General features: G+C 42.1%; 2 protein-coding genes across 5 annotated transcripts in view; both read right to left on the minus strand.

The window, feature by feature from the left end:
* Positions 1 to 14,928, minus strand: part of kif19 (kinesin family member 19) — a 30,799-nt gene extending 15,871 nt beyond the window's left edge. For 2 of the 3 annotated variants that reach the window (XM_046376219.1, XM_046376218.1), the window contains exons 1-2: positions 14,156 to 14,596; positions 12,659 to 12,739 (exon numbers count right to left, since the gene is read on the minus strand). In XM_046376219.1, coding sequence (XP_046232175.1) covers positions 12,659 to 12,739; positions 14,156 to 14,194 — 120 coding nt within the window. In that variant the 5' untranslated portion in view covers positions 14,195 to 14,596. The other variant, XM_046376217.1, reaches the window with a different exon arrangement.
* Positions 14,929 to 15,875: 947 nt separating this feature from the next.
* The window catches only part of ttyh2 (tweety family member 2), a 52,481-nt gene continuing 40,533 nt past the window's right edge, over positions 15,876 to 27,823 (minus strand). Inside the window, exons 7-15 of one of the 2 annotated variants that reach the window (XM_046376220.1) lie at positions 24,482 to 24,551; positions 24,261 to 24,316; positions 21,614 to 21,706; positions 21,363 to 21,455; positions 20,804 to 20,946; positions 19,646 to 19,831; positions 19,466 to 19,544; positions 18,341 to 18,367; positions 15,876 to 17,102 (exon numbers count right to left, since the gene is read on the minus strand). In XM_046376220.1, the coding sequence (XP_046232176.1) occupies positions 17,022 to 17,102; positions 18,341 to 18,367; positions 19,466 to 19,544; positions 19,646 to 19,831; positions 20,804 to 20,946; positions 21,363 to 21,455; positions 21,614 to 21,706; positions 24,261 to 24,316; positions 24,482 to 24,551 (828 nt within the window). In that variant the 3' untranslated portion in view covers positions 15,876 to 17,021. The remainder of the gene's footprint in view (positions 17,103 to 18,340; positions 18,368 to 19,465; positions 19,545 to 19,645; positions 19,832 to 20,803; positions 20,947 to 21,362; positions 21,456 to 21,613; positions 21,707 to 24,260; positions 24,317 to 24,481; positions 24,552 to 27,823) is intronic. The other variant, XM_046376221.1, reaches the window with a different exon arrangement.

The raw sequence follows: 27,823 nt of genomic DNA on the forward strand, positions 1-27,823 counted from the left end.
ATTTCAAGTCCTCAGAAGGAGCAAGTCTGTGCAAGCAGGGTGGCAAGTGGCATGACTGACCACAAGAGCTGAGGCCAGCACATTCCCACTCAGTGTGCTGAGGTAGCGTGGATGAGACGAGGTGTCGCCTGATGGGTGTTTTACACTGAGAACATTCAGGCAGCGGCACAGTTTAATGGCAAAATGTTGAGATGAACATGAGAAGAAATTGCTGTAACATCCTCAGAAGTTACACATTTTATTTTATCATCCAGAGCGCAGCAGTCCTACAGAGTTGCAACTGTTCGACGTGTTCAGTCGATTAGCTGATCTACAGAACTAGTTGCATTTATCATTTCGAGAATCGATTAATCATTTGAGCAGCAGAAATAGCAAACATTTACTGTTTCTAGCATCTCAGTTGTGAATATTTTTTCTTATTCTTTAATGATAGCAAACTAGTTATCTTTGGGTTTTGACATGTTGATTGTACTAAAGAAGATTCTAAAAACAATCTGTTGACATATTAAGTGATTAATTGGCAATCGTTAGTTGCAGCCCTCATTCTTTGTATTTGTTAAGTGTTATGCCATATGCTACAAGCAACAAAAGGTCCATCTGCACACACACAACAAAGTCGTTTCTTTGTTTGGGTAAAGACTATGATTATATTTACTTTGGGTTAACCAACCCTATCACACAGCGAGATCCGAGCAGTCGAACACAAAGACCAGTTGATCAAACTGTCATCGGGCAGTCAGAATTGACAGATTTGGCAATAGAAAAGCTGATCAATCCATCGTTGTTATGTACTGTGCCTGAATCATGAATTCAGAAGGCTCAGAAGTGGGTTGTGAGTCAGTGGACTGCTGCACAGCAACCGCTTTACAAACACTACAGGCGCAATACAGCAAAACACACAGAACCTGATAAGGTTAATAGAAATGTCTGACTGGTTCTGGTGTCAAAGTTAATGAACAAAGTAGGAGGCAAGCTGTAGCTATGACGATAATTATTATTATACGAGTTCTGATGTTGAATGCCAGTCCAATCAATAATGATTTGACAGATGAAACTAATTCAGACAGAAGACAGAAACAGTCCAGTTCAATTACATATGAAGCGGTGAGTGATGAGGTTTTCCACTGGGGTCTAAATTGGATCATGGAGCTCTCTCTGCTGGGACCAGTCACCCCCCTTTTCGCTTACTAATTCATGGCTGCCACTAAAGGAAACGTCAGTTTTGACATGAGGGGCCAGAAGCCTGACGGACTCAAGAACCGCAGAAACTGGTGAAAAGGAAAGCAATTTCCTGGTTGACAGCCTCTGTAAACAAGGTGTCATTTTTAACAGTTTAATCACGCTGTCCCCTTTCACAATGGACATCACATGCTCCATCCACTTTTCATTTGGATGCAGGGCTTGACTCGATTCAACGTGACCCCGGGGCAGGGGGGCTGACAAAACAAGTAGTCAGAGTGTGAATTTACACACTGTGGCTATGATAAAAGCGAGGCTCCTAAATAATTAATATCCTCACAAAGATCAGCCAAAGTCAAAACAACAGCTTGCTTATGCAGCGACATGAAACCAATTAGCGTGATGGAGTTATCTAAACACCATAAAAAGCAATGGGGTGCGATGAAGCACCCTTGCCCGGCGCCCTTCTTGGCTTATGGGTTTTCTAATCAACAGCACCTGCTGTTCTGGTCGTTAAAGCAGCAGGGCTGACTTGCTTGGCCATCTTGCTGATTATAGCACTGCTAGCTCCCTGCGCGGATCCATAATTCAAGGCCTGGATCTGGTACTGTTTCAAAGGCCAGCCTGCCCTGGTTGGTTCTCCCTGACTCGCTCCACTGTCGTGTGCCAAGTGGAAAATGCTGCCAAGGTGGCTAACAAAAGTCATCAGTTGTGTAGACATCAACCGCTTTTTTATAGGCACTGGTTTCATTATGTCTAAATGATGGCTTGAATCACTAATAAAATGTTAAAAGCCCAATTAGAAATCTCAATCATATAAAGGCTCCACAGTTCACTGGCTGGATCAGACAGTGTAATAACAAAGTTTCACGAGAAGACTGTTGAAGTGGAAAGTATTTATTCTTCATGGTCACCACAAACAAGCTTCCGTCTGGTCTCAATTCTAGCAGGTAAGACAGGAGAGGAAAGAGGAAACTGATAAAATATCCTGTTTATTTTAAACAATTTTAATATGCTGAGTGCAATTAGCAAGAAGATGAAGAGGACAGCTACAGTAAAGACCAATAAGATAAGAAAAAGTAACGCACAGAGAGGAGAACAGCAGCAGATGGACAAAGATAAGCCCTCTTGAAACAAAAACCTGAAGGTGGCGTCTGAATCACAGCGATAGGGCTGAAACACGTCAAACCACCTCTATGTCACCTTTTATTATGTACACTTGTGTCCTCTCTTTATTGCTCTGGTGTCAAAGGTCATGAGGTTACAACCTTTTTTTAATGTTTTTGTTTTTTTACCTCGCTCACAGTGGTTGACCATGCATGTACTGGCGAGATTAAGACAAGGTATTTAAGACTTGTATTTGTGGGTCAGTGTATCAGTGTGTCACATCTAAAGTGCATGTCCAGCTACATGTTATTTTTCCCCTGAGACACCGATCCTCAGTTAGCCCTCATCTCCATGTGACATTTGTTGTTACCATGGAAGCATGTTTCCAATTCAGTTTCAACTGCCTCACGAATTTGGATGAACCGGGGATCATCATCATCATCATCATCATCATCATCATGCCTCCACCAAGACTGTGTTATTTTAACCCTAGAAAATTTTTAGACTTTTAAAAACCTCCACCGATATCGATCAGCATGAAAATATGTCTGGTTATTGACAGCAGAGAGACGGGAGTTGGTCCACCACTTTGGTTTCAACTACTGGAAGGTTTTCTGCCATTTGGCTCAGACATTCGTGGTCACCATGTTTTCTTTTTTTTTGTTTTGTTTTTTTTTCCTTTGCAGTGCCAACATGAGGTGAAAGACAGCATTTTTCCGGTGCTCTCTCTCTGAACGAGGGTGAAGGAAAATCATTTTTATCATAATAACTGATAATTATCGAAGGCAAACTCCCATAGAAATGCCACATGCAGCTCGCAGTCTGTTCAGTGCTAATTAACAAATGTAAAACAAAGATGGAGAAGATTGTATGCCTGCTTTACGTCAGCATGTTAGCAAAGACATTATGAGCATGTTAAGTACATGTTGTGAGCCACTAGGGTTTGCAACACATACATGAAGACCACTTTAATGTTCTTTCATTTTTGTGCAGACTGTGTGTGTGTGTGTGGTGTCAGCTGGGCTCTATCTGCATATGCTTCACCGTTTCCCTTGGCTTATCTTTAGGTTGCACAATGACATAGCAGTCATTTAACAAAGGCATCGGTGTGCTCCGTGAAGAAATACTACAGAGAACAAAGGATCAAGATCACTAAAAGAAAACAATCAGGTCTATGCGGTGACCTTTACCGGGGCAACCTTTCAAGCTGGTCTTTCAGAAACGCAACCGAAGCTTTGGAAAGTCCAACGGGCACAATTGCGGCTGGTTATCTGATAGAAAACCTCAGAGCTGCCCTCTCTGCACCCCAACAATGCTACAGTATATCCCGTTTCAGGGGCTCTCCATGATCGAGGTGTGTGTTGGATCATGGTCTATCTGATACAGCGTGCTTGATAGCAAGGCCTGCTCTTCCTTTGAGGTTACATAAGACGTCTGGTTGTGGCAAACGAATTCTAGATCAGTATAATGAGACGCCCACAACTGTAATTCCAACTTAGACACTCATATGTGCACCTGCAGAGAGACACACGGGTTCTTGCAATAGGATTCTCAGCCTCTTACGCAACACAAGTGGCCTTATAGATCAAGAACTGGACGGGAGATTCTTTCTTTCTACCATCTGTCAGTCGTTCAGTTTGGAGGGCGTGCAGCTCAGATGTATTCTTGGACAGCGCAGGCACAGATGGTTACAAAGGATAAGACGAACAATGCACCAATTTGTCATCCATGAAAGCAATTAATTGAACTCCCGAATCTCAATGAAGTGTGAAGATGTGGAGGGTGCAGCGTGTCCGAATGTCGACCTCAACATGAAATGAGAAAAAGCTTTCATGTTTTAGATGTTCTCCTTTCAAACTAGTGCAAAAATCACACAAAATCAAACCGTCAACCTCAAACCACAATCTAATCGCCTCATCCTTGTTGCTTGTGTTATGACATCTTATGACATCTTTTGTCTTTATAACATACCATAATTCACAACTTTTTGTGATATCCTGCACACCAATGAACCATAGGCTTAACCAAAAGCACAACCTCTATGACGGAGGTAATTAGGCCGTTTACCTGCAAATCTATTACTTATCCATCACAAACAACAAACATCCAAGGGCATGCCAAGTGGCAGGAAAACTCAGGAGCTGGATGCAGGAGACTGGCTCAAAGTGCTGGCCATTAAAGGTCAGAGGTAGTCTTGAGGCCAGAGGCCGGAGATCGGCACTAACACACAAACTAGGGCAATCACCAATTACCCGGACAACAACACACAGACATGCACACAAACACACCCCACAAAGAACTGAGTTAAAGCCCTGTGGTCTTTCTGGGTCAAGATCTAGCCACAGGCTGATTATTTGAGTGCCAGAGGAACAACTTAAGAGTACAGAGGAAGCTGTACAGCTGTGCCTTTGGCACAAAAGAATGAGATCACAAAAGGAAATCTCAGGGTTAATATCAAGTCAAGTGGAAACTTAAAGAGAAGCCCGCCTTTACTCAGGCTCATACATGTCCTCGTTCAAAATGTTTGTGGATGCCCGCTACCATGTGAAACAGTCCTCTTTAAAAATGCATCAGACATATCAGTGAGTTTCAGATACCGTGAGTTTAGGACCTTGATTCATATGATCCTTCAAAACCTAAAGGTATCTCCTGTGGTGCTGGAGTCTGCAACAAGCTTCAGCAGAGCAGCTGCGTGAGTCCGCTCACACATCTGAACCAGGATAATTGCTGCCTTGAAATGAAACATGTTGAGGCTCCAGTTTCGACATGGAAGTTATTATTTTTGACGTTCAGGTGGTTTAAGTCATGAGAACGCTGTTGCTAGGCGACTGAATGCAAAAAAAGGTGACAGTTTTACATTTCGACAACAGAGAAAGAGACTTACTTTTTTTCTGATTAATAAAACAATAAATAAATAACTTCCATGGGCTTTCCATAAACTTGGAGCTACAGTTACAAAGAATTCAAACTGTATATAATTAAGGCAAATTAAGAATTTAAGAAATATGCTATATGTAAATTTTGTATCCATCCGTTTGGAAGAAATAAATCTGTATGCTATTTACTGTTTCCAAAATTCTGGTTAAAAAGGAATTTGGAAGAATTTTTAATTTCAGCCCTGCTTATCAGTCCAAAACAAATTTCACTCGCTGGTTTCTTATCAACGGTGTACTGCAAATATTTACTGTATATCTCCCGGGGTCTGACTGTCTGTCTGCACTCATGTTCATGCGAGTTAAACTGTATACATGTCTGTGTTTCCTAATGATCTCAGGCAACCTAGTCGGCCATTGCCGAGTTGCCAGAAAAAAATCCCCCCCAAAAAAACAAACAAAAAAAAACCACGTTGAGCCCTTGGTAAGTAATGAATGCCCGTGTGGAAGAGGTTCTTTTCAGATGGAAGCAGAAGCACACTGTGCAAGGATCCATTTAGTAGTGTCAAGTTAACTTCACGCCCATGTCCACAGGTAATGACATCAGTAATGGCAGGATGGTTCTAAACAACATGCTATTTCCACACATTTTAGTCCATTTTGCTTCCATCAGATGTTACAGAATGGGAGAGGTCTTCTGTGCGAAACACAAAAGCAGCCATTAGTCTTTCCAAGTAGGCTTCAAGTCTTCTGCGGCCACAGCACACGAATTTTCCACTGGGTTTTAAAAATACACTGTACTGTGTTTTTTGAAGATGAAAGAACTCATGTAGAGTGAAGGAAAAATATGGAATCGCCACGAATGCTAACGGCCCCACCAGACCATGAAGACCATTACACAGAAAACAAAATTGTCGTACAGATGAAAAACAGACGCACAAAGTGGGTTTTTAAAGACCTTTAGATGTGAGTAATCTACTTGATTTTTGAACTTGCTAATATTATTTGTGTACAAATAGAGATGAGACGGCGCTGGGAAGACCAGAGAGAGCAAAACAAACAGTATAAAAGCATTAGAAAAATATTTTTCTAAGTTTAATTATCAGTCATGTTCCAAGGACTCATCATCCATCCCCACTGGCACACTGCTCATTTTTTAATTTTTTTCTAACGAAAAAGTACTAATCAGTGTAAACTGGATTTTTTTCAGTCTGACAGTCGCTTGTGGAGACAAGTTAGAAATATGACGATTCTCAGGCAAACTCTGGAGGAGAAACGTCTTCCGAAACGACGTTCCGATTTCCAAGCACGGTTATTTACATTCATTCACGAGTGATATATAAAAAAAACATGACTCATATCAGTTTTCTAAAGATGACTCAGCTTTTTCTGATCTGCCATATTGTGGATAAGGCATGGTTGGGTAACACTACTGCTCAGGTACCATGAGTAAACATTTCCCTCATTTCCAGATTTCACAGGTGTTGTCATTTTTCTGGAAAGGCAGCCGCTCAGATGAGCCTTACCAGACAAACAACATGTTGTGATGACTGGAGTATTACACTAAAACACCCTTAGAGACACACTCCCTCTAGTTCCCGAAAGCCCAAGACGTATGAGAAACGTTTTCTTTGTAAACACCCTTCATTCTCTAACTGCAATCCAGTCTCTCCCCTGTCCTGATTTTCTCTCAAAATGTTTTTGTCTCGATGTGTCTTACTAGATTTCGAGAGTCTGTGGGCTGTTGGTGGATGTATGGATGTTGTGAAAATCACCTTGAGGACTTAATAAGTACGTTACAATGGACCAATCCCTGCTTGTCTTTCTGGCCAGAGGCCCATTAAAGACAACACGTTGGGTGGACCTACAGCTGGCCTGAACTTCCTGCTTGTGTAAGAGGTATTAGGTGGCCAGTGAGCAGGGGAACACAGAACATAGAACAGCACAGGGTGTGTTCTCATCACAGTTTTGCTTTTCATGAAATGGAAAAGATGTTCTGCTTGCATAACCTGAAACACAGTTAATGAGATAACAGTAAAAGCCCTTTGGGTGGTTCCTTCATTTTATCAACCCCCCCTCACCACCACCACCACCACCACCAATCCCCCCACGCTCCGTGGACTGGGGACTGACTCAGAAGACACCCAAGGACACAGCATGGTGTGAGTAATTCCCATCTGTGCCACATACGATCTTTAGGAAACAACACAATTATATAACACTGTTTTTAATCAAATTGCATAATGAACTCATCTTGATTCCTAAGTCTCTTCTGGCCGTTCTTGCTGTAAGCCCAGAAGGGTTAGTAGGGGGACGTCAATGTGTGTTTACTTGAGTACCAACCAGGGCCTCTCCAGCATGTATTCTCCTTCAGAAACTGCTTGTGGTGAGCTGCCACGCCTTGCCCTTTCATTGAGATTTGGAGTGGAAGAGCAGGGAGGGCATCGAGAGGGACTGCATACAACTCAACACGAACGTGGACAGACCTGCACACAACAGCCCTTGTTGTAAAAGAGACTCGAGAGAGGGTCAGAGAACAGGGGAATCAGAGTCACTTGGAAGCCACGGTGGAGACTGAGAAAATGAGGAAAGTGAAGATTATCCATTTCCTGGGGTCAGACAGCCTATTTGTGTTGACATATTAACCTAGCTTTGCAAGGAAAGTAGGACTACCTTCAGTGTGCAACCCAAAATAAACTCTCCATTGGCTCTGTCTCTGTGTGTGTGGAGGTTAAATCTTCACAGCTAAAAAGGACATGGCTGTTTGTAGTTCTGTCCAACCATGAACCCATTCAAATACCCGTTAAAAAAAGACTCTGAATGGACAAACTGCCCTTTTTCACGTTGTCCTCCAGATTTTTAACTAGGCCATTATGCCAGTGGGCAGCGGTGCACAGAACAGAACATTTCCATTAGCTGACAGTGTGGGAACATGATGACAATACGGGAACTGGGTCATTTTAAAGCAAATATTGACCATTTCTGAAGCATGTTACTCACTCTCCTTCAAGCTGAGTGCAGCAGTAAGCTTTCTCCAGATGAAATCTGAATTTACTGCCGCCTAGAATTAGTCAGTGTAAGTGACCCCCCCCAATGCATTTCCTATATATTCAGGTGCACTTAATTTGATTTTGTTTGGGGTGCAGTGCCTTTCTCATTCACAGTATTTTGTTTTCTTCAAAGCTGAAGGCAATTCGAATCTCCCTTTACTGACAGACCTGTTTAGGGGGATGGAGGAAACTCTACACTGAGTACTTGAGGTGAGGCGCTTTGTACTCCACAAAAAAGGAAAATTCATTGTATACTGTAATCAAGTAGACTTGTACTTGGACCAGGCTAAATGCTGCGTATTGTTTTAAAGGCCTTGACCTTTACAGAGGAACTGAGAGGCTAAATGGTACACTTTTGTTTGCTCTCTCTCAGGAGTCAGAATGAAGCACCTGGCTCAGAGTCTTTTCTTTTCACCTAAACACACGTATGAATGCATGTGAGGCAAGTCTTTTCTTTTTTCAAGAGTCTCTGCTGCTCTTGTCATGAAGAAGGGCTTTTAAGTCTCCCATTACCTGCACACGACAGAAATGTCCATGAAAACGCCACCATCAATACTTTGTGTGATGTATTTATTGCTTCTACAGTTAGTCCCAAAACGCTCTATCAAAACAAACAAACAAACAAACACAAAGGAGCCATCTCCTGCATTTCGTTATTCTCCCATATGGACAACCGTAGGGCCCAGGAGTTAAAAAAAACAACAAAACAAATACAAACAATGGCCCTGACCTTGTCGAGGTGTCTCCATGGAGACGGGGCCTCGCTATAAAGCACTCCCCACTGTGTGCTACTGCCAGGCGAGTCCTGCCAAAGACATGCCCAACAAGTTCGAGGGCTAAGTGAGACGTATGCTGCAGGGTGTAAACACTCACTTCTACAAGGAAGGTATTTTCATCCACATGCGTATGAAAACATTTACTAACTACTAACTGGATACATCACCACTGACAAAACAAACTCGAAAACAGACTGTTCAGGAAAAAGAAATCTGGGATCTGTGTTAATGTAGTCGACATGCTTTGAAGAATTAAGTGTATTCTGTGGTGTGTAGCTGATTTTGACCAGTTATCCTACACAATGGACGCTTTTGATTCCTTCCACGTCTATGTAAGGCTTCAGCAGTCCTTTGTAAGTAATTGGTAGTGAGATAAAATTGTCCTCTCCGGTTTCTCATTCACAAGGTTGAGTGACCATCTTTATCTCACGGAGGATAAACATAGCACTCCTGTTAGCCTCTTAAGGAGGGTTGTTAACACCCCTCATGGTCTTGTACTCCAGTGTGGGGTGGGAGATGTTGTGTATGAGCTGGTATAAACCAAGACTTTGTAAAAATAACAAATGAGAGGTTTTAAAATTACAGTAAATTAGGTATCAGTCTGGTACTTAAGGACCATATTTCAATATCTTGGTTCCACCAACCTTTTCAAGTTTTAAAATGATTTTCTTTCAGGCAAAACTATGAAAGAAATCTACAAAAATGAGTTTTAGCCGAGGTTCATAACCTGCTTAAGATGTTTAACTATTATAGTGCTTCAGGTCTTTGTTTTTATCATACCTGTATAATTTACACAGTTTTGGATAAACACCACTTTTCTCTGCACTTGCCATAATATTATGATCTAAAAATAGTAAATAAAACCTGAGCCATTTCATATCTCATTCACAAATCCAACTCCTTACAACTCTGACCTGTGTTTTACTCACTCAAGGACAAGAAAAGCCCATTGAGCGCAAGAGGCAACAGGTGGTCCATGAAAAGCAGTGGCTGAATCCCCTGAGACTGAGTGGGGGAAGAGTAAAGCCAGAGAGAGAGAAAGAGGTTTAACCTGAGCTAAAACCCATCCAATGAGCTCATCTCCACAGGCTTACCTCAGACTCGACTTGTCTGCTTTCTGCCAAGAAAGCCAGATCTGGGTACTCCTACCCAGTCGGTCGAGTCAGCCAATGGCACCCCGCTAATCTGTCTGAGCGCTACCTCTTGGCCATATGGTCATCGCATGTGTGTCTGCCTCGCAAACAAAGTATTCAGTGCATGATCTAGTATATTTGTGGGAGGGCAGAGTGAGCAAAGGACTCAAGCTGTATGTATGAATGTCATGGCTGAACCTGGACTGACAGATACAGGTAAACACATTCAGCCTTTCCCGAGGCCTACAATTGCACAACATCCCTGTGCTGTTGTGACCTTACTCACTGTATCCCATAAATCCATCTCAGGGAAGCCCAGGTAAGCTCAAGACACAGGTAAACAGCAGATTCCCCCAATCCCTCTGTCTAGCATGTATTGTACAGTGTGCTCTCCTGTAATCCTCTGCTGGGAGGTGAACATGATACAACCCCATAGAGACCAGACAACATATCTGTCAGTTTCTAATTCTCTCCACAGACATAATACAGCATGAACCGAGCTATTCAGCAATAGACACACAAAAACATTTTTTCCTAGCTGAGGTTTGGTTAAGCTGAGGACAATAACAAAGTCTTGTTATGGTGGCTGTGTCAGCACCTTATCTCTAATCCCCTGTGTCCAAGCCTATTTTAATGATGTCATGGCAGGCAGAAGTGCTGATGTTGTGCTCAAGACTTGGTGTAATTGAATTACTTCTTACAACATAAGACCACAGACAAACAAGTCAGGTCTCAGCGCCGTGGATTATCTGTTTCTGGAAGTGTTCTCATGCCGCTGAAAGCAAAAGCCTTCAGCAGCATGAACTAACACAGCATCAGTATAATGTTTCCCTCCAGCACCGGTCACGACTGAATCACGATGTCAGTCGTTGCTATGCTGTCACATTTCTGGCTTCCTCTTGGTTAATTAAGAAAGGCCACCCACCAACCGGTGTGCCCACCACTGCCTCAGTCTGCCTGCACTGAGCGAGGAGACACCTCAGCAGGTTCCCAGTCACGATGCTCATTATCATTTGCACTACCTTCATCATCATCACACGCTCACCACTGGCACTGCTAAATGGTCTCCAAGAGGGACCAGTTCAAAAACTAAGGCAGCTGGTAAACACGATCCTCTTGTTCTCATGAGAGGTCACATGGTAACAGCATCATTACATACCGCTCACACTGGTCGTGCCCTAAAGACAGGATCCAGGTCTGGTTGTTTTATTTAAAAAAAAAAAACAAATCCAGAGTCCATGTCTCCGGTGTAATTTATATAAATACGTGTAACACTAGCTTTCTACTGTAGTGCATGTGGCCATTAGGGCCAGTCTACATACTCTTCATTCAGACGCATTTCTGTCGTGTTTTACTCTAATGGAAAGTGCAATTAGCATAATGTCTCCATTCAAAGCAGTTTATTTGCCAAATAAATCAGAAATCCATTTCATATCGAGCAGAAAAAAAAAAAAAAAACAAGACACAAGAGGGGAGAGTGAACCGAGTCAGGCACAGAGTTGTTGCTTTCAAATGTTAACATATGACATGATTGAAAGATACAAGCATGTTCAACGTCTGCCTATGGAACGTCTGCAATACAAACTGCAGGATATTGAATCGTATCATACGGCCATAACGGGGCACTGGTTCCAGCTGATCTGCCTGTTCTATAAGAGCGTCTTTAGCTGGTGCACAGCAGGACATTAATGACTTCAAAAGCATATTCATTTCAAAAGCTTTTCAATACTGATCTTACAAGATCTCGGGCAGAACTATTGTCTGTTGCGGTGCATTGTGGGTAATGTGTAAAGCAACATTTGAGAATAAAGAGGATGATATCTCTGGTTCTGCTGCATCACTTTGTTCTCTTTTTTTAAGAAAGAAAAGGGAAAAAGTTTGACGGTTTGACAGTGTTGTCAAGTAAAACGCTAAATCCACGGACAAATTACAGCATCGTGGTTAAACAAATCGACCACAGTAACGATTACTACTTACTGTCCACGTCGTAACGCCTGAGCATTTGCCTCAGACTGACTCACTGAGAGACTGAACTACCGTTCATTTATCCATCCATCCATTTTCTATACACACTTTATCCATCAGGGTTGAACTACCATCAACGTGATTATCAGAAGTGTAACACAGCTCTGCAATTGCTGATGTCCGATTAAACCCCAGGTTTTCACCATGGCGAAGCTTTCAGCCGGCAGCTTATGAAAGAATTTTCAGCTTTCTATTAGTTGTCAGAAAGGTCACTCTCTATGCTACAGGTCTGACTCATCAGCATTCATTTAATAATAAAATGTGTCATTTTCATGAACATAACCTTTTTATTAATTTATTTTTTTTTAAATGAGCAGCTGACTTTACCAGGGCCACTGCAGATACCTTATCTGTGCAGCCTCATGACAGGCAGGAAGTTCTGAAACAGAGACTCCACCACACGAGCACATACACACTGACCCCATCACTCACACACTTGCATGCATACTGTATGTGCACAGAGGTAAACAGGTTACTGACACACACTGCAGCAGAGTAAAGGGCGGTCATCTCACCTGGTCGTCCACTCTGTGGGCCACAATCGTAGCCGCCTCCTCCTGCTCAGCATCGCTGAGAGGTCGAATCCTCAAAGCAACCTGAGGGAGAAAACTGAGTTTAGTCATCCTTGAACTTAATCAACACAGGAATATTCAGTTTCCCGGCACAATAAGTTAGAAAATGAACTGCACTCTGCCTTGATGGGTATAAACAACACTGACAGCACACTCGAGCGCTCCAGCTCCTGCAGTAAATTTGTTCTCATTTGCACAGGATGTGTGGAGTCTGTGCTCATGCACTTTTATCTGGAGAAATTTATCATTAAATTCTTGACATCTTTGATTGCTCTACAGTAGCCCAAACTCATAGAGGTGCAATATAAAAATGACATGAATAATAATCTTTTATATGTCAAGCAATGGATATAAGTTTCTTTTCAACCACACATGCCGAACAATGAACACTCACATTCAGAAGGTCGACAAGATAAATTTCACTTTTTTGTCTCTCTAGTTTCCAGCCCACATACATGAATGTCCATATATTTGAGTACAAAAAGGTTTGACTGTCTATGTGTGTTAGATCTGTGGAACGGATTACATGCTGCCAGCACCCTAAATGTGATAAGAAGTTAAAGAAAACAGAAGGATTAATGAACGGACTGACTAATTCAACCCCACATCCCACTCTTAATCACTTCACAATCAATTTCTCCAGCAAAAATTCAGAAAGAAACCGGAGTGATGACATTTTCCCACAATCAGTAGCACTCGTCTCAAGTGCGAGACAGACACCTGTAGCTGTGGAGGGTAAATGAGCTTCCCCTTATGAGCACTGGTCAGCATGTTGCAGATACCAGACCACTGTGTGCTGTGTTCGCGTATCAACATGCTGGGCAGGAGAGAGGAGAGTGAGAGGCCAGGCAACTTAAACAGCCACTTCAATAATTCAGACACAGGCTGCAGAGCGCAGTGAAGGCAACGCAGGGCTGGAGAATCTAAATTCTAACACCAAAAGTGCCTGCTGTGAGGGATTATGAAAACAAACATCGAGTAATTCAAAAACAAACACACAAATGCCCTTTATCAGATACTCAACTCTTCTGCCATTCATTTTATGGTACTTTAATAATGTTGTTGTTTTTTTTCATTTGACATGTCATAAGTGTAAATTAAGTTAGGTTTTGGGGTCACACAGGTGGTACAGCACTGCATTACATTATGTGCATTGATCGGAAGCACAGGCGTTTAGAAACACCTCTGATATAATGTAACTAAGTACAAAAACACCTTTAGGTATGACTCCAGTAATAAAGCTACAAGTGAATTCACAACAACTGAACATCACAGGCATCATAAAAGTAAACTTAATGGCAGAACAGCCGCGACAGATTACTCTGTACTGCTGGACGAAGTGGGCAATAAGAAGCAGATTTCTTCTGAACGATAAAAATGTTTCTGCCCGCCCAGGAGTCAAAAGTAACACCCGAATGACCGTCTGCGGTGTGGACTCACAGTCAGCTGGTGGTCCTTTGATTCCCCCGTGTCCTTCATGGTCCCTGTCGGTCCCAGTGGAGAGTACGGAGCGTCAACACCGGACGGGACACTGGACCATCCTCCTCGCTGTCTCCACCTGCATGCCACCTCTTCTCAAACAAACAAACAAACAAACAAACACCACCTTCAGGTCCCCGTCGACTCGGCTCTTATGGTCTCTGCCTCGTCTCCTCAGAATACCAGCAGCTACAACCGAGCTAAACATTAAACGAGCTGTGTCAGTATGAGCCGAGTCCCCGCTTCGCTTCGTCTCCGCAGGTTAGAAACACGAAGAGTAGGCCAATTCAAGAGCCGAGAGAGAGAGAGAGACAGGTGGGTAACCATCTACCCTCCACCTGCCTGTCTGTCCTCGCTCCTGTACGCCGTCCTGCTGCTGTTGGCTTTAACGTGCGCGTGTGTGCGTACCTGTTGTCCCTGGAGATCCGCCGAGCAGCGAGCAGGCGAACGTCACAGTAAACAATGTTAACCACTTCCGACTGTGACATGAGAGGAACTCCTCTTTTTTTTGTTTAACGTTTTAGAAAGTGTTACGCCTGAAAAACATATCACCTTGATTTACTTTTGTTTTATGTTGTTGTCGTTTTTTTCCCCTTTAATTAGGCGATTGTCTTTTCCTTCACACATACAAACGCAGCTACACGAATTACAAACCGTTGGTTAAGTTAAACGGTTTTCTTTGTTGTTTTTCTGTGGCGTTCCGTATCAATCTAAAAATATTGTGGTGTACTGCGTTTTTAACGCAGCTCCCACTGAGCAGCACTTTATTCAAGACTCTGCTGACACCTGCTGGAAGAAACGAAAATTGCTTTTCCTTTGTGCCTACAGTTAGCAAAACAAACCCATTGGATATTTAAAGGTATAATAGAAAGAAATTTGAAATAATAAAAAAAAGCCCTCAGTATTTTTTTTACTTCCTCATTATGTTGCTGTGTGCAGGAGGTGTTTCTGGGCATCGCACATTGTGGAAAAGCAGTCTTGGGTTGTTTGTGTTTAAAAACAACAGCTGACAAATCCTGCATGTTATGCCTTTAAATTGAAACAAACACCCACAAAAGTGGGCTCCTACACAAACAACTCCTACAACAAACAACCAACAAAAAAAAAGGAACATGTTAAAAAACAAAGAACAAAAAGAACATATGCAGCACACTGAAAGAGCTACCACCCTCACGGCGTTAAGGATCTCTTCAGTGACCTAAACTATCAACCTTTATTGTATAATGACAACAAACTGACAAAATTTTGCATCTGTGAAGCTTTAAAGCCACACTTTGTCCATATTAGACTGCTGTGTTGTGCTATAATGGCGCTCATATTCTAATAGTGTAGATTTGCATTGCATAAATTTATCGTATCTCTTAGTCTGCCTTCAGTCAAACGTGTGTTGGTTATTGCTGTTCCTTTATGTATTATGTATATGTTTGAGCTTCACTGTGCAGAGTTTGACAGCACAAGGCTGTTTTCTTATTCGTCTGCCGAAGGGGAAAATCTCTTTGTGCGAGTTGAAGCACATGCATTTAGGAGCGTGACTTGTGAGCTCAGGGCCTGTTTGGAGCCAATCACGGTTTATTAAGCACTAACAAATTAATCAATACCAAACAAGCTTTAGTTCAAGCAGTAGTCTGGTTTTTAGAATACATAAGCACGGGAAGATGAACAGCAACAAAATGAAAACACGTCAAGTTGTACTCAAAACCGATTTATTCAGCGCACATTTAGACCCTGCAGTTTAAGGTCACACACAAAATTAAGCACCACTCTCAGTGCCTGTACACTGTAACATGCTGAAAGAAGTATCAGTTCAGAAAATAATAAACAAAATTAAATCTCAACAGAAAGTCATGGTTAGTTACTACAAAAATGCACTCTTTGAATGGTTTGAACTGATGGAAGTAATTGCCTCGATGTTCTCAGTAATCGTAGTTAGAGCAGCACAGGTTTCCAGGTTATGGCAGAAACTCTCTCTTTTTTTTTTTTTAATTACATTAGCTGGATTAGATAGCCAGAGAACATGAATTAATGGCCCTTTTAGAAAATACAAAAAAGTGATCCTATGTGGCATTGCCACATGAAACTAGAAAAAATATATAAAAATGGCACATAGTTTAAACAAAACAAACCACATCAGAATGAGACAACAGTCTGTTATTGTACCATTTATATACAGAAGCCGTGGTGTCCAGGTAGTCTCGTCTTCGGGAGGTTTCGGACACATAAAGCTTCACTTGCAGGCATGTCTGTGGGTGAATGTAAATAAATTATACCTCAATAAACCTCCTGCTGTGTGCTGTGTTTGTGCTTCACAAATACATACAAAATAATATGCAATTTTCTCTTTGGAGACCTGAAAGAACTTTTGGGGAAAAAAAGAGTCCTTGAACAGAAGAGACGAATAATTTTAAATTTTCTTTTTTTTCTTTTTATACGTTTTTGTGAACACGTTTCTTTGCATTACTGCACTGACAAGTGAATCCTCAAAATCGCGTCTATCACCTGCGTTCCATCAAAGTTATTAATCTTCAGTTTCATCTTCAGCAAGACAGTCAAATCTTTGCCCTCACACCTTTATTTCCCCCAGCACATCAACACGTATTAAGAGCAGGTTAAATCCGACAGTGCACGTCAGGAATATTTAGCAAGTTCCCCCACAAATGACAGAAAAGTGTGATTAATCATTTATGAGTGTAGGACACAGAGAGGACAGCACAGAAGTGGACCCACTGTCCTGAGACTGCACAGGCTGGAACCGTCCTCTGCGATGCTCCTTTGTCTGTATGTTTGTGTGCCATGCTGTTTCCACTCTTCGTACAGATGTGGAAAGTCTCTATGCCTGGAAGTCATTCCCAAACTGTCTCCTCTGTTCCTCAGTCATGGACAGATAGGTGGCCCTCATACTGGGGGAGTACTGTGGAGGAAAGGCAAACACACAGACAAGGACAGAGGACATTATGAGCTGTTTCTGTGAGCTACGTGTGAGGATATATATACATATATGAAAAGAAAATGTCATGGCAGTTTAAAGGAATAGTCCTCACATTGGACTGAAAGTTGGCTCTTTAAAGACTGAAGCTCAGCTCTGATTGACAGAAGTTACAAGGGACTCCAGTGGCGATGGTGAAATCCACTTATTTTCGTAAAACATCATCATATTAGCAGAAAGGTTCATTTTGGACAGATATTGATATTAAATTTTGAAGTACTGGGCAAAATTGATGTCATGCAAATACTAGCATGACTACATAATTTGATTTAGTAGTTTTAATAAGTCATCTAATGAAGCAGAAGTCTAAAGCAGCATGAAATGGAAATACTTAGGTAAGTACCTAATTACAGCACAGAGGCACAGGATGTCACAGCTCATGGCTGAGAAATGACACTATGAAAACAAAACTTGTTCTTTTAATACTTCGGTTTTTGCACAGATAAAATGTGAGCTTTAATAGCCTGAATTTGATCCCTGCATTCAGAGCCACGCTAGCTGTTTGCCTCCTTTGGACCTTTTTATCATGGGTCTGGCTTGCAGTTGGAATCCATTGTAAGCGCTGTGAATCTGAATCTCCATCATCAACTTTATAGAGCCACCTTCAAGCCTACAGGTGCTGAGGTTTATGCTCTACGGAGTATTCCTTTAACTCATACGTAAGAGACTCGCCCAGGGGACAGAATTTGTTCAACGAATTCAAAAACAAATCAATTCAATACTCATGAAATGCACAATTAGCAACATATCAGTCACCCTGACATTGAGAGCAAGTGTAACATCACTCCAAATCTGTCAGTACACGGATAAAATGAATTCTATAGCACCTCATCACACCTGGTTTTTAACACCTTGTGGCATACACGCTATAGAATCGAATGGCTGGAGCAGGACTGCATGCACAGGGAGGCAAACTGTGAGGAAATCCAGGGACATAACTACAGAACCACCCTGTGAACAGCAGGGGCAGACAAACCCTCGCTAACGCAGACAGACTTCCTGGAGCGAGGACAACAGGTTGTGAGGTAAAAGCCATGCCAAACAGTAAAAGACTGCACAAAATCCCCAAAAACGTGACGTGAGGTGGAGGAGAGGTAAACGACAGAAATGAAACGGAGGAAAAGTGCAGGAGTTAATCCCGAGGAAGAGTTGAAAAGACTTACTCTGTTTCTATACTGCTGAGAGTATATCTCCAAAAGTTGATTAAAAGAAAAAGAGGAAGCATAGAAATGAAAGATACAAACAAACAAACAAACATACACATGACAAACAAACAAAAAATATATAAAAGAAGCTGTTAGCTGCAGGCTGCTGCATGAGGCAGTGCATTTGTAGTCATGAGGGAGAATTTAATTATACATTAACTTGCTGGTATTAATTAGGACTCAAATCGTAAGGCAAAGTACAGCACATATTTTTCGGTCAACTCATGTTGGAAAATATTCTCAATCAACTGCTAAAACTGGCTAATGCTAACAAAAAAAAATTGAGAATGTATCGATGTGTATGTCTGCTATCATTTTTTTTTATTTTTACCAATAAAATTGATCATAAATAAAATAATGCATTTGGTTTGCATTTCAGGATCTGAAGGTCTCAACACTGTCTCTCCAAATTATGTTTAAAAAGAAGGTTACAAAACACTGATCTAAGTGCATTAGGCTCCGACAGAATGCCTTCAACTGCTCAGCGTCATCACACACTTGTGCATCGTTTTATCAAGAGGCTGCGCCCAATGAATATTTAATCCAAAAGGTTTCTATTTTTATCTCTGTGATGTACAGTAACAGGAGACAAGTGGCCCAGTGGGGGGTTGAATTTATTCAACGAGGAAGAAAACCGTTAGTGTCAACAGCGAGCGCCTTTGTGGGTTAAGACCCGTGTCACTCCCTCTTGGGGATGTGGCCCGAAGGAAGCTAAATGATGTTCAGTTCATGATTAAATATTAACTACATTACTTCTCCTCTCCTTGCTTTGGTGCTGTGAGTCCTGTAACTTATGTGTGGCAGAAGAAGGCACAGTGTACAGTCAAATAGTCTGTAAAAGAAACCCTTAAAAAAGTTGACCAAACCAAAGAAAATTTATTAGATATGGCTTAACATTTGAGTGATGTAAATGTGAAATCTGAGGAAAGAAGTGACCTGAGGCATCAGAGTGCAAATGTGTCTTAAATAATCAGCAGTTATTTATAATAAAACTATTTCCTGTGCTTTAAAGGCTAAATCTGTGGGTTAGCTCAGAGAGAAGTAACATCATAGGAAAGACTTGGCCTCTGGGACCCAACGCACCGACGGGGGCGGAGAGCCTCGTCCTATCAGAGGCACGTTCTCGTACCGCGGAGTTCCCCCGAACAGAGCTGTGTGGTTCCTGAGAAAGAAGCAAAGACTCCAGTCAGATGCTGGGGGAATCACGAGTAAATAAAATTTAGAAACGACACCTTGCCCCGCTCATTATTTCCGTTCACTAACATGTACTCAGACATGGGGGCGTTGGAGACGGCTGGGGCGGGCGGGTGTAGGCTGCTCTGGCTGCCCATGCTGCTGCTGTAACTGCAGAAGCTGTGCATGTTGGTGAGGTTGGGGTTCTGAGAGCCTATCCTCCTCGCCCGCGGGTTGAACGGATCCTCCTCGTCGATGTCGTCGTAATCTCGTTCCCTACAGGAACAACAGCAGAGGAGACAGATGAGGCGTGGAGGAGGAGACGAAAGGCATGAGGTGTGTGAGGTGAACTGGTGAAACTGGTGCATGCAGGTGACATGACAAGGACAGGAATTATTCTAAAACTATGGTATTCATTGGTAATATAATAAACAGTATATAAACAAACGTATTAGGACAACTGGCCATTACACCAGCAGACTTTAATTACATTGCATTCTAAATACACAGACAGCTTTGCAGCTGTAACAGCTTCCACTCTTCTGTGAAGGCTTTCCACAAGATTTTGGAGTGTTTCTGTGGGAATTTTTGTCCATTCATGCAGTAGAGCATTTGTGAGGTCACACACTGATGTTGGAGCAAATGCCTGGCTAGCAATGTTCGTTCCAGTTCACCACAAAGGTGTTGGATGGGGTTGAGGTCAGGGCTCTGTGTGGGCCAGTCAAGTTCTTCCACACCAAACTCATCCAACCATGTCTTTATGGAGCTTTGCTTTGTGCACTGGGGCACAGTCATGCTGGAATAGAAAAGGGCCTTCAACAAACTGTTGCCACAAAGTTGGAAGCATAGCATTGTCCAAAATGTCTTGGTATGCTGAAGCATTAAGATTTCCCTCGGCCCCTTCACTGGAAGTCAGGGGCCGAGCCCAAACCCTGAGAAACAGCCCCATAATGAGGTCTGTCTGGATACTTTTGTCTATATAGTGTATTTGAATGGGTTAAAATGTGCAAAATCAGCCTTGGGAAGGGAGCATGCAGTAAACACTGATTAATTAGACTGAATTATTACCTACTTCACAAAGTACTAAACTCACACAAATGAATTGGTATTTGTTACAAAACCTACATTCACACACACACACACACATGCACTGGTTGGCTCACACAGTATGTGAAGCTGCATAGTGATGGCTGCAGGATGAGGAAATGAGGACGCTCAGGCAGGCAGACAAGCAGAGAACGAACTGACCTGCAGGCAATTTGTCTCCACGCCCTGGGAATGGCACACAGCATGACAGTGAAGGCACAGGCTGCCAGAGTGGAGAAGAGGCAGAGGTAGAGCACACCCTCCACCCCGTCATAGCACACCCCCACCATCGCATCCAGGTAGTCCTAAAGAGGTCAAACACGCAACATAACACAAACAAAAAGGCAGAAGCACAAACAAACTGCTTGTACAGGCAGACACTTCCTGTCACTTCCTGTCCTGCTGGTGTCTGTCGTCTCCAGGAAGACATTTTTGCATCCCACATTCAGTGAGAAGTTAAAATTTATTCATGTAAACTGCGCTGCAGTTTTGAGCCACAATAGCAAAGTTCCACTGTGCAGTATACTCACATATATGTCAGTAAGAAAAAAACTGCTCAGAAAAGTGGATCTCATTAAATTTCAAACTCCTTCTGTTTTGACTTGCTGTCCTCTCATCCCAGTTCCACTTTTATTTTGATGCTGAAATCCTGCATGGCCACTTACTCTCCTCTTGACCTAGTTGTGCTGCTGTGATGCCAATTAGGATAAAGTGAACAAACCTTGTTGAGCCCCCTGCAGTCCAACAGGGCGGTCAGCTGGTGCAGACTGGCCTCTGAAGAGTTGAGCAAATGCTGGATACCCAGGAGGTCTCTCTGTGGAGACATCGACAAGCAGTATCACTGAAAAATACTTATTTATACAAGAAAATCCTTCCACTGCTGCTCCCAAAGTAATCTGACTCTGTTATACTAAACTCAGAAAAGTTTGGTGATTGTGTGTGTGTGTGCGTGTGTGTGTGTGTGTGTGATACCTCAGCTGTAGGGAACAGAGGCACAGCAAACTGCAGCAGACCTTGGATCTGGATCTGCATGGTGGTCAGGGACCTCTGAAAGATGGTTAAAGGCTGCAAACAAGAGAGTGCAGAGTAAAGAGGACGCAAATGAAGAATGAATATTGATCTTAATGGAAGTCTTAAGAGAAGCACCATAATGAAAGAACGTAAATCTTCTCTCTCTTTAACTGAGTTATTGTCAAATGACATAATGTGAATGCATTTTCTAAAAGACCGTGCAGACTTCTCGCCCTTCCACAAACTGAAAACACATGGATGAAAGCATAATAGCTTACATAATGGATCGTATTTTTCTGTGATTTCATTTGGTAGTTCATTTATTACAGATAAATTAACAGCAAAAACAACAAGTGGGCCAATTAGTCTTGAATACTATGAATGCTGTAATCAGAAATCTTAAAAATCAAATAAAAATGGATGTTTGTCACAAAGTATGTGTGTATTAAACACATGCACTAATGAAACACAGGTGGTGGGTATTCATTTGGTTGGACGTGGAAGTGAGTTACCGAGATATTGGAGCATCCAAAGTGATTTTGTAATTACAGGAGAAAAAGTTGTTAGAGTATCTTCAGCTCAGGCTAACAGGAGTGCAGTCACGAGTAGCTTAACCTTATTTACTATCATGATTCAGTTGGTATTACTGTGGTTTGGTTTTTCCATCTGCTTTCAGGTTTCGTGAAATTCTTCTTTTTTAACAGTCAGATTTTGGTCTTTAATCAAATACACTGGGCCTATCAGGCTATGGCTTTGCACAGCAGTGATCTCATATAGATGTCCTATTAACGCACGACATGTAGTTTGAGTCTGACTGTGGTCGTGTAGGTTTACGCTCTCACCAACAGGGGGCAAAATAAGCCTCCACAATCAGCCCGACTTGGGTGAATAATCACATCCTACCTGAGAGACGGCACCTTCTACCTCATGCCTCTTTTTCAATTCACATTCAAGTATAACCACAAATGAATTAATCTGCCACTTCTCCAAAGTAAAATTATATCTTCATAGTCACCCAACCTAACAAGCGTAGCCTTGAACCCCCCCAGTGGCCTGTGGCACAGTGTTCAATTGAAACAGGATACGGTCAATTACCTTAACCATCCATAAATGTAATTGCTTCCTTTTGATCTGACATATTCTTTCTGGGTTAGCATGACTATACAGGGTCAAACTGCTCCCTGCTTCACAATCAGATTTTTTATTTTCGCATGGGTGAGCTTCTTCCGAGCCAAATAAAGTAGGGCAGAGAAAGTAGATGGAGGAAGACAGTAAAGAAAAGGAGAAGCAATGACGACGATAAGAATAGAAAAAGAAGCTGTGGTAAGAAGCAGCAGTGATGCCCAGAGCCATGAAACACAAGTGCACAAAGGGTGGAACTGCAGGGCACTGCTGCGGTTCAAGCTGAGAATACATCAGAGACATGAAAGAGAAAGAGAGGGAGAGCTTGTATGTTTGCCAATCAGTGTGAATTCATGTATCCGCCAGCTTGCTTGTGAACTTTGCACCTGTTGGGTATCAGTGTGGCAGAGAAAGGAGTGCTGACTTTGTTTACCAGGCAGGGTGACAGTTGTGTGCCCTCTGCTGCTGTGCTCTTGTTATCCTCAGGGCATGTCTACAGGAGCCAGATAATAAGATCTGAGCTCCGCTGGGCCACAGCTTGCAGAAATTGACTTCTCCGCTGACTGATGTCAGAGGAGAAGTCAGCGATGTTACCCACAGTCCCTGCTCTCTGAAGAGTAACCTCACAGAACTTCAGAAAACAAGGACAAAGAAGATTCACCAAATTGCTTCATCTAGTATGCCATTTTATCGCCTTCGTCTCAGCAGCAGAGCGCCATTTTTGGCATGTTTTGGCTTGTTTGCTGGATGCGGGCAAAAGAATGAAGAAATAAAGGAGAAAGAGACAGTGCTGAAGCGACATTCCAGGCTTGTGAGGTGAAGTGAGGATGTAAATCAGATGGACAGGCTGAACAGAAAGAGTGAGTAACAGAAACGAGGCTTGAGGGGAAGAGAAATGAACTTCCCATCACGTGCAGATTTTTATACATTACAGGTCAAAAGATGTCAAGACATTAAGTCTAAAAATGAACGAAACGCCTTTGTTGATGATGAAGTTTTAAGAAGTTAACTGTTTACACCGAATCTTAACACACTCTAAATACTGACCGAAATGTATGTATAGCATCAAGTATCAAAAACTGATTTGATTTAATCAGTTACTTCCTGATTGAAATCAGGAAACATTTAAAGCACTTTGATCAAACTTTCTATTTCCCACTGATGTATTTTGTTGTCCATTCTGCCCCATTTTCCATTTTCCCCCATGTACAGTATATATTCCCTAAATTCCAAGTCCTTTATTCATTTTGTTGGTCTAAAATAAGTCAAATATGAGTATACTGAGTGCAAACATACTTCAGTCTGCCCGTCAATGTTCCCAAATCCCAGAAAAATAGTCCTCAGAGGTAACTAATGTCCAGCTAAATCAATACCTGGCTTTAACTGACACATTTAGATGTCATGTGACCTGCAATTCACCAAACTAATGTTGACTAAGTGGCATCAGGCATCATTTAGTAGGAACTCACGGCATCCTGTTTCCTACCTGCTGGAAGGGGTTGGAGAGAGTCTGGTTGCAGTAAAGATAGTAATGAACAATATCTGTGAAAAGCACAAACAGGAAAAAAAAGAAAAAGCTGATTAAATGCATTTCCAAGCATAATTTCTTTACTTAACTAAAGTGCAATTAGTGTCCACAGCTTTATGCTCTATTAACTACAGCTCCATTAAGGCAACATTATTTGTATCACTCATGCTGACACTCACCGGCGCCGATGATACCCTTTGTTTGGCTCAGGAGGTACTTGTCAGGAGACACGCAGAAATCACTGGTGCCCTGAAATAAAGCAGCAGACGTGTGAGAGCCGCGAACGGACAAACGAAATCAGGAGGTTTAAAAGCAGAAATTCAAGAGGGACCATTCAGAGAGGTAATGAATTAGACTGTCAAATAATAAGTACTGAGTACCTGTCATTAATGGTGCACTGACACTCTGAAAGTCTTCCTGACAAGGCCGAATAATAACTATGACTATCATCCTTATCGCTTCTCGACACAAAGGGGAAAATAAAGAGGACGGGTTGCTCTTTCAATCCCCTTTAACGTGTCTAGACAGGAATACTTTTCTATTCCGTCACTCACAACCAATTTTACTCCACCGCACAGTGCTAACAAGAAACCTGCCTTGGCAAAATAACAAAAGTGAGGAGCGGTGGTCTCTTCTGAACTGTGCTGCCTGAATGTTAAATGTCCCCTGGGCTCAGGACAAGCACACTGCGTGTAGCTCAGCCTCCTCTATGGGGGTGGCTAATGAGCCCCGTGTACAGATGAGATAAAGCAAGCAGAGTTCCCTGAACAAACCCAAGCTAGTTTGCTGGAAATGAGGGACACTGTGGAGCTCTGAAACTTGAGAGGAAGTTTTGTTAGCATTCCTGAAGGGAAAGCAGTGAGAACGCGGAGATCTGATTACCCACTGTCTGTAATTAAGTGTTCTGAGAACGGGGTGCATTCATTATGCATTCATTTATTGTTAACTAAGGCGCCAATGTATCTGTAGCCCCTCGCCAACCCACCCACACGCACACATGAAATTTGAAGATTCCCATGCAGACACACAAACATCTGCAGCCAAGCATCCGACAGTAGCATCTGTCAACACAGAGCCACACACGAAGATCCTCAGAAGGACAAACACACTCTCTGCACACTGGCATGCAGGTTTGTTGTGTGACATCATTAGAGCACAGCAACCAAACTTCTCCTCTAAAGTGGGACACAGCAGTCTGGCAGCAAAAAACATCATCACTGGCTCAGGCCTCAGTCAGCTCGGTGAGAGTGAAGTAAGAGCTGGCAAGTCCCAAGCTCCTGTTCTCCTCAACAGTGCAAAACCATTAAAGCCAGTTGATGTTGAAAGTTGCACACAGGTGTGAATGCCTGCTTCTTTTAAGCCCGTAATAGACTGAACAACTCATCTAGCGTTTGCTATAATGTGTAGCCGCTGAAAGCCCCAAAAAGAAAATGGTTGACTGGTGTTTATTTCATACATCAAGCCATAAGTCAGAGTTAAACTACAACTCCAAAACTAAATTGAAAAAAAAGAGCAAAATCCTAAGAATTGTCAGCTTGGATCGAAGCAAAATCTTTCAGAACAATTGAAAAGAGAGATTTCTGTTTTATATCTTTGGATTTTAAGTTTATAGTCTGAATGATTAATCAAAAAAAAAAAACCAACCCTGACAGCCCACTAGCATTATGTCTAATGGGCAGAAAAATGCCATTTGTTATTCAGAGCAGAGCAGAGCAGACTGTCCTGAGTCACAGAGCAGAACATCCACACAGGTACAAACACACGTTGTATAACCTTCATGTGGGCAGGTCACACACACACTCCTGTACCACTACTTTATGGGCACAAACTCATACATTTGTTCACACACAAAAGTGACATCCAAAGGAGCAAATCAAGAAATCTGAGTGCTTACTTCACAACTGTTTGTATCCCTGCCTGACTAATTGCTGGCTCTTTTTAGGCTCAGGTGATGTTTGCTCTCGAGCAGACTAAAGGCAGAATGGACGTCAAACATAGAGTCCAGTCAGGGTCAGCCTTAGCCAAACACCACGTGACACGCAGGTTATGCAATGGGCCGACGTAGCCACGATTTTGCAACACACACCGAGAGGACAAAATGTGAAAATGATTCCTGTGAAGCAACGGCAGTCAGGCCAAATCACTCATCAAGTGCAGATGCAGAACACAGGGAGCCAAGTCACAACTAACTTTGATCTGGAATAAAATATCTCAACAACTGCTGGTCAAATTGTAAAATTTTGCATATTAAATATTCATGGTCCCCACAGGATCATTTCCCAATGGTTATGATTTTCCCATGTCATGAATGCATTCAGAAAAATAATGGTGGCCAAATGGTGGATATTTACTGTCTTCCCATATCAGGAATGTAATTTAAGATCTCTACAACTTTAAGACCCAAAGTCCATAACTTTTTTTCACCTTAGTTTTATATTGTAGTTTCATGATCATGATTAATCCATTTTTTCCCACCAAAATGACATTTAAAAGTAGGACTGAAATTAATGCAACTTTATAAAAGTAAACAGCATCCAATCAATTTCTAAGGCCTTTTAAGCCTTAGTCTTAGAAACCCTGCCTCAGGACAGATCATTATTTATTTATTTGAGTTATTTCATTTCATTGTCCTGACCTACAATGAAAAACACTGGATGCGTTCATGCTCCTCAGAGGCTCCCTGAGACTAAGCTCTCAACTTGTTACTGAACATTCATGAATATTTATGATTTTTGATTTTGGTGATCTCATTTCTTTTCCTATAGCAGGATCCTTACACCCACATTTCCACCTGCGCACAACATAAATCTGTCATAGTGTAGCAGATAAACTGAACTTTGAATCATCTACATGTTTGTTGAAAAGTTCTTCATTTTGCAGTCTATTGAACTCTGCATGCTTTTCCCGTGTGTCACATCATAAGGAATCCAACATTGATCCAGCAAACGGAGACCGAGGAGAGTGCAGATTTGTAAAGGAGACATTAAACCGGTAGATGAAAAAAGAAGACGGAGTCAGAGACTCATGTGTAGCAACTGAACGCACCTCCTGCTGCTCTCTACCCGGTGCTCATTATCTCTTACTTAAGTTCACACGTGTTAACAGTCCTCTGCAGCCTTGAGACAAAACACAACATCCAACAACAAACCTGAGAAAAACGGCATCATGCCTGAGGCAGGTGAGTCGAGCACCGGTGCTCAACCATCTGATCTTCATTCTTTCAAGTATATATTCACTTATCACTCTAACCCACACCCTTGAGGTCATTTAAACTTTGTGTTTTTAGAAGAAAAAGAAGAAGAAGAATCAGCTTTATTAACAATATATATTTTTACATATGCACACTGAATTCGTCTTCTGCATTTGACCCGTCCTTAGTTGAACACACACATGCAACACCCGGCAAATTACATGCAGTGAAACACACACAGGAACAGTGGGCAGCATCATATTGGGGGTTAAGTGCCTTGCTCAAGGGCACATCAGCCCGCTAATTTTTCCTGCCCGTCCAGTGGGGGAAT

Source organism: Scatophagus argus, chromosome 21 (genome assembly GCF_020382885.2).
Source record: "Scatophagus argus isolate fScaArg1 chromosome 21, fScaArg1.pri, whole genome shotgun sequence".
NCBI lineage: Eukaryota > Metazoa > Chordata > Actinopteri > Scatophagidae > Scatophagus > Scatophagus argus.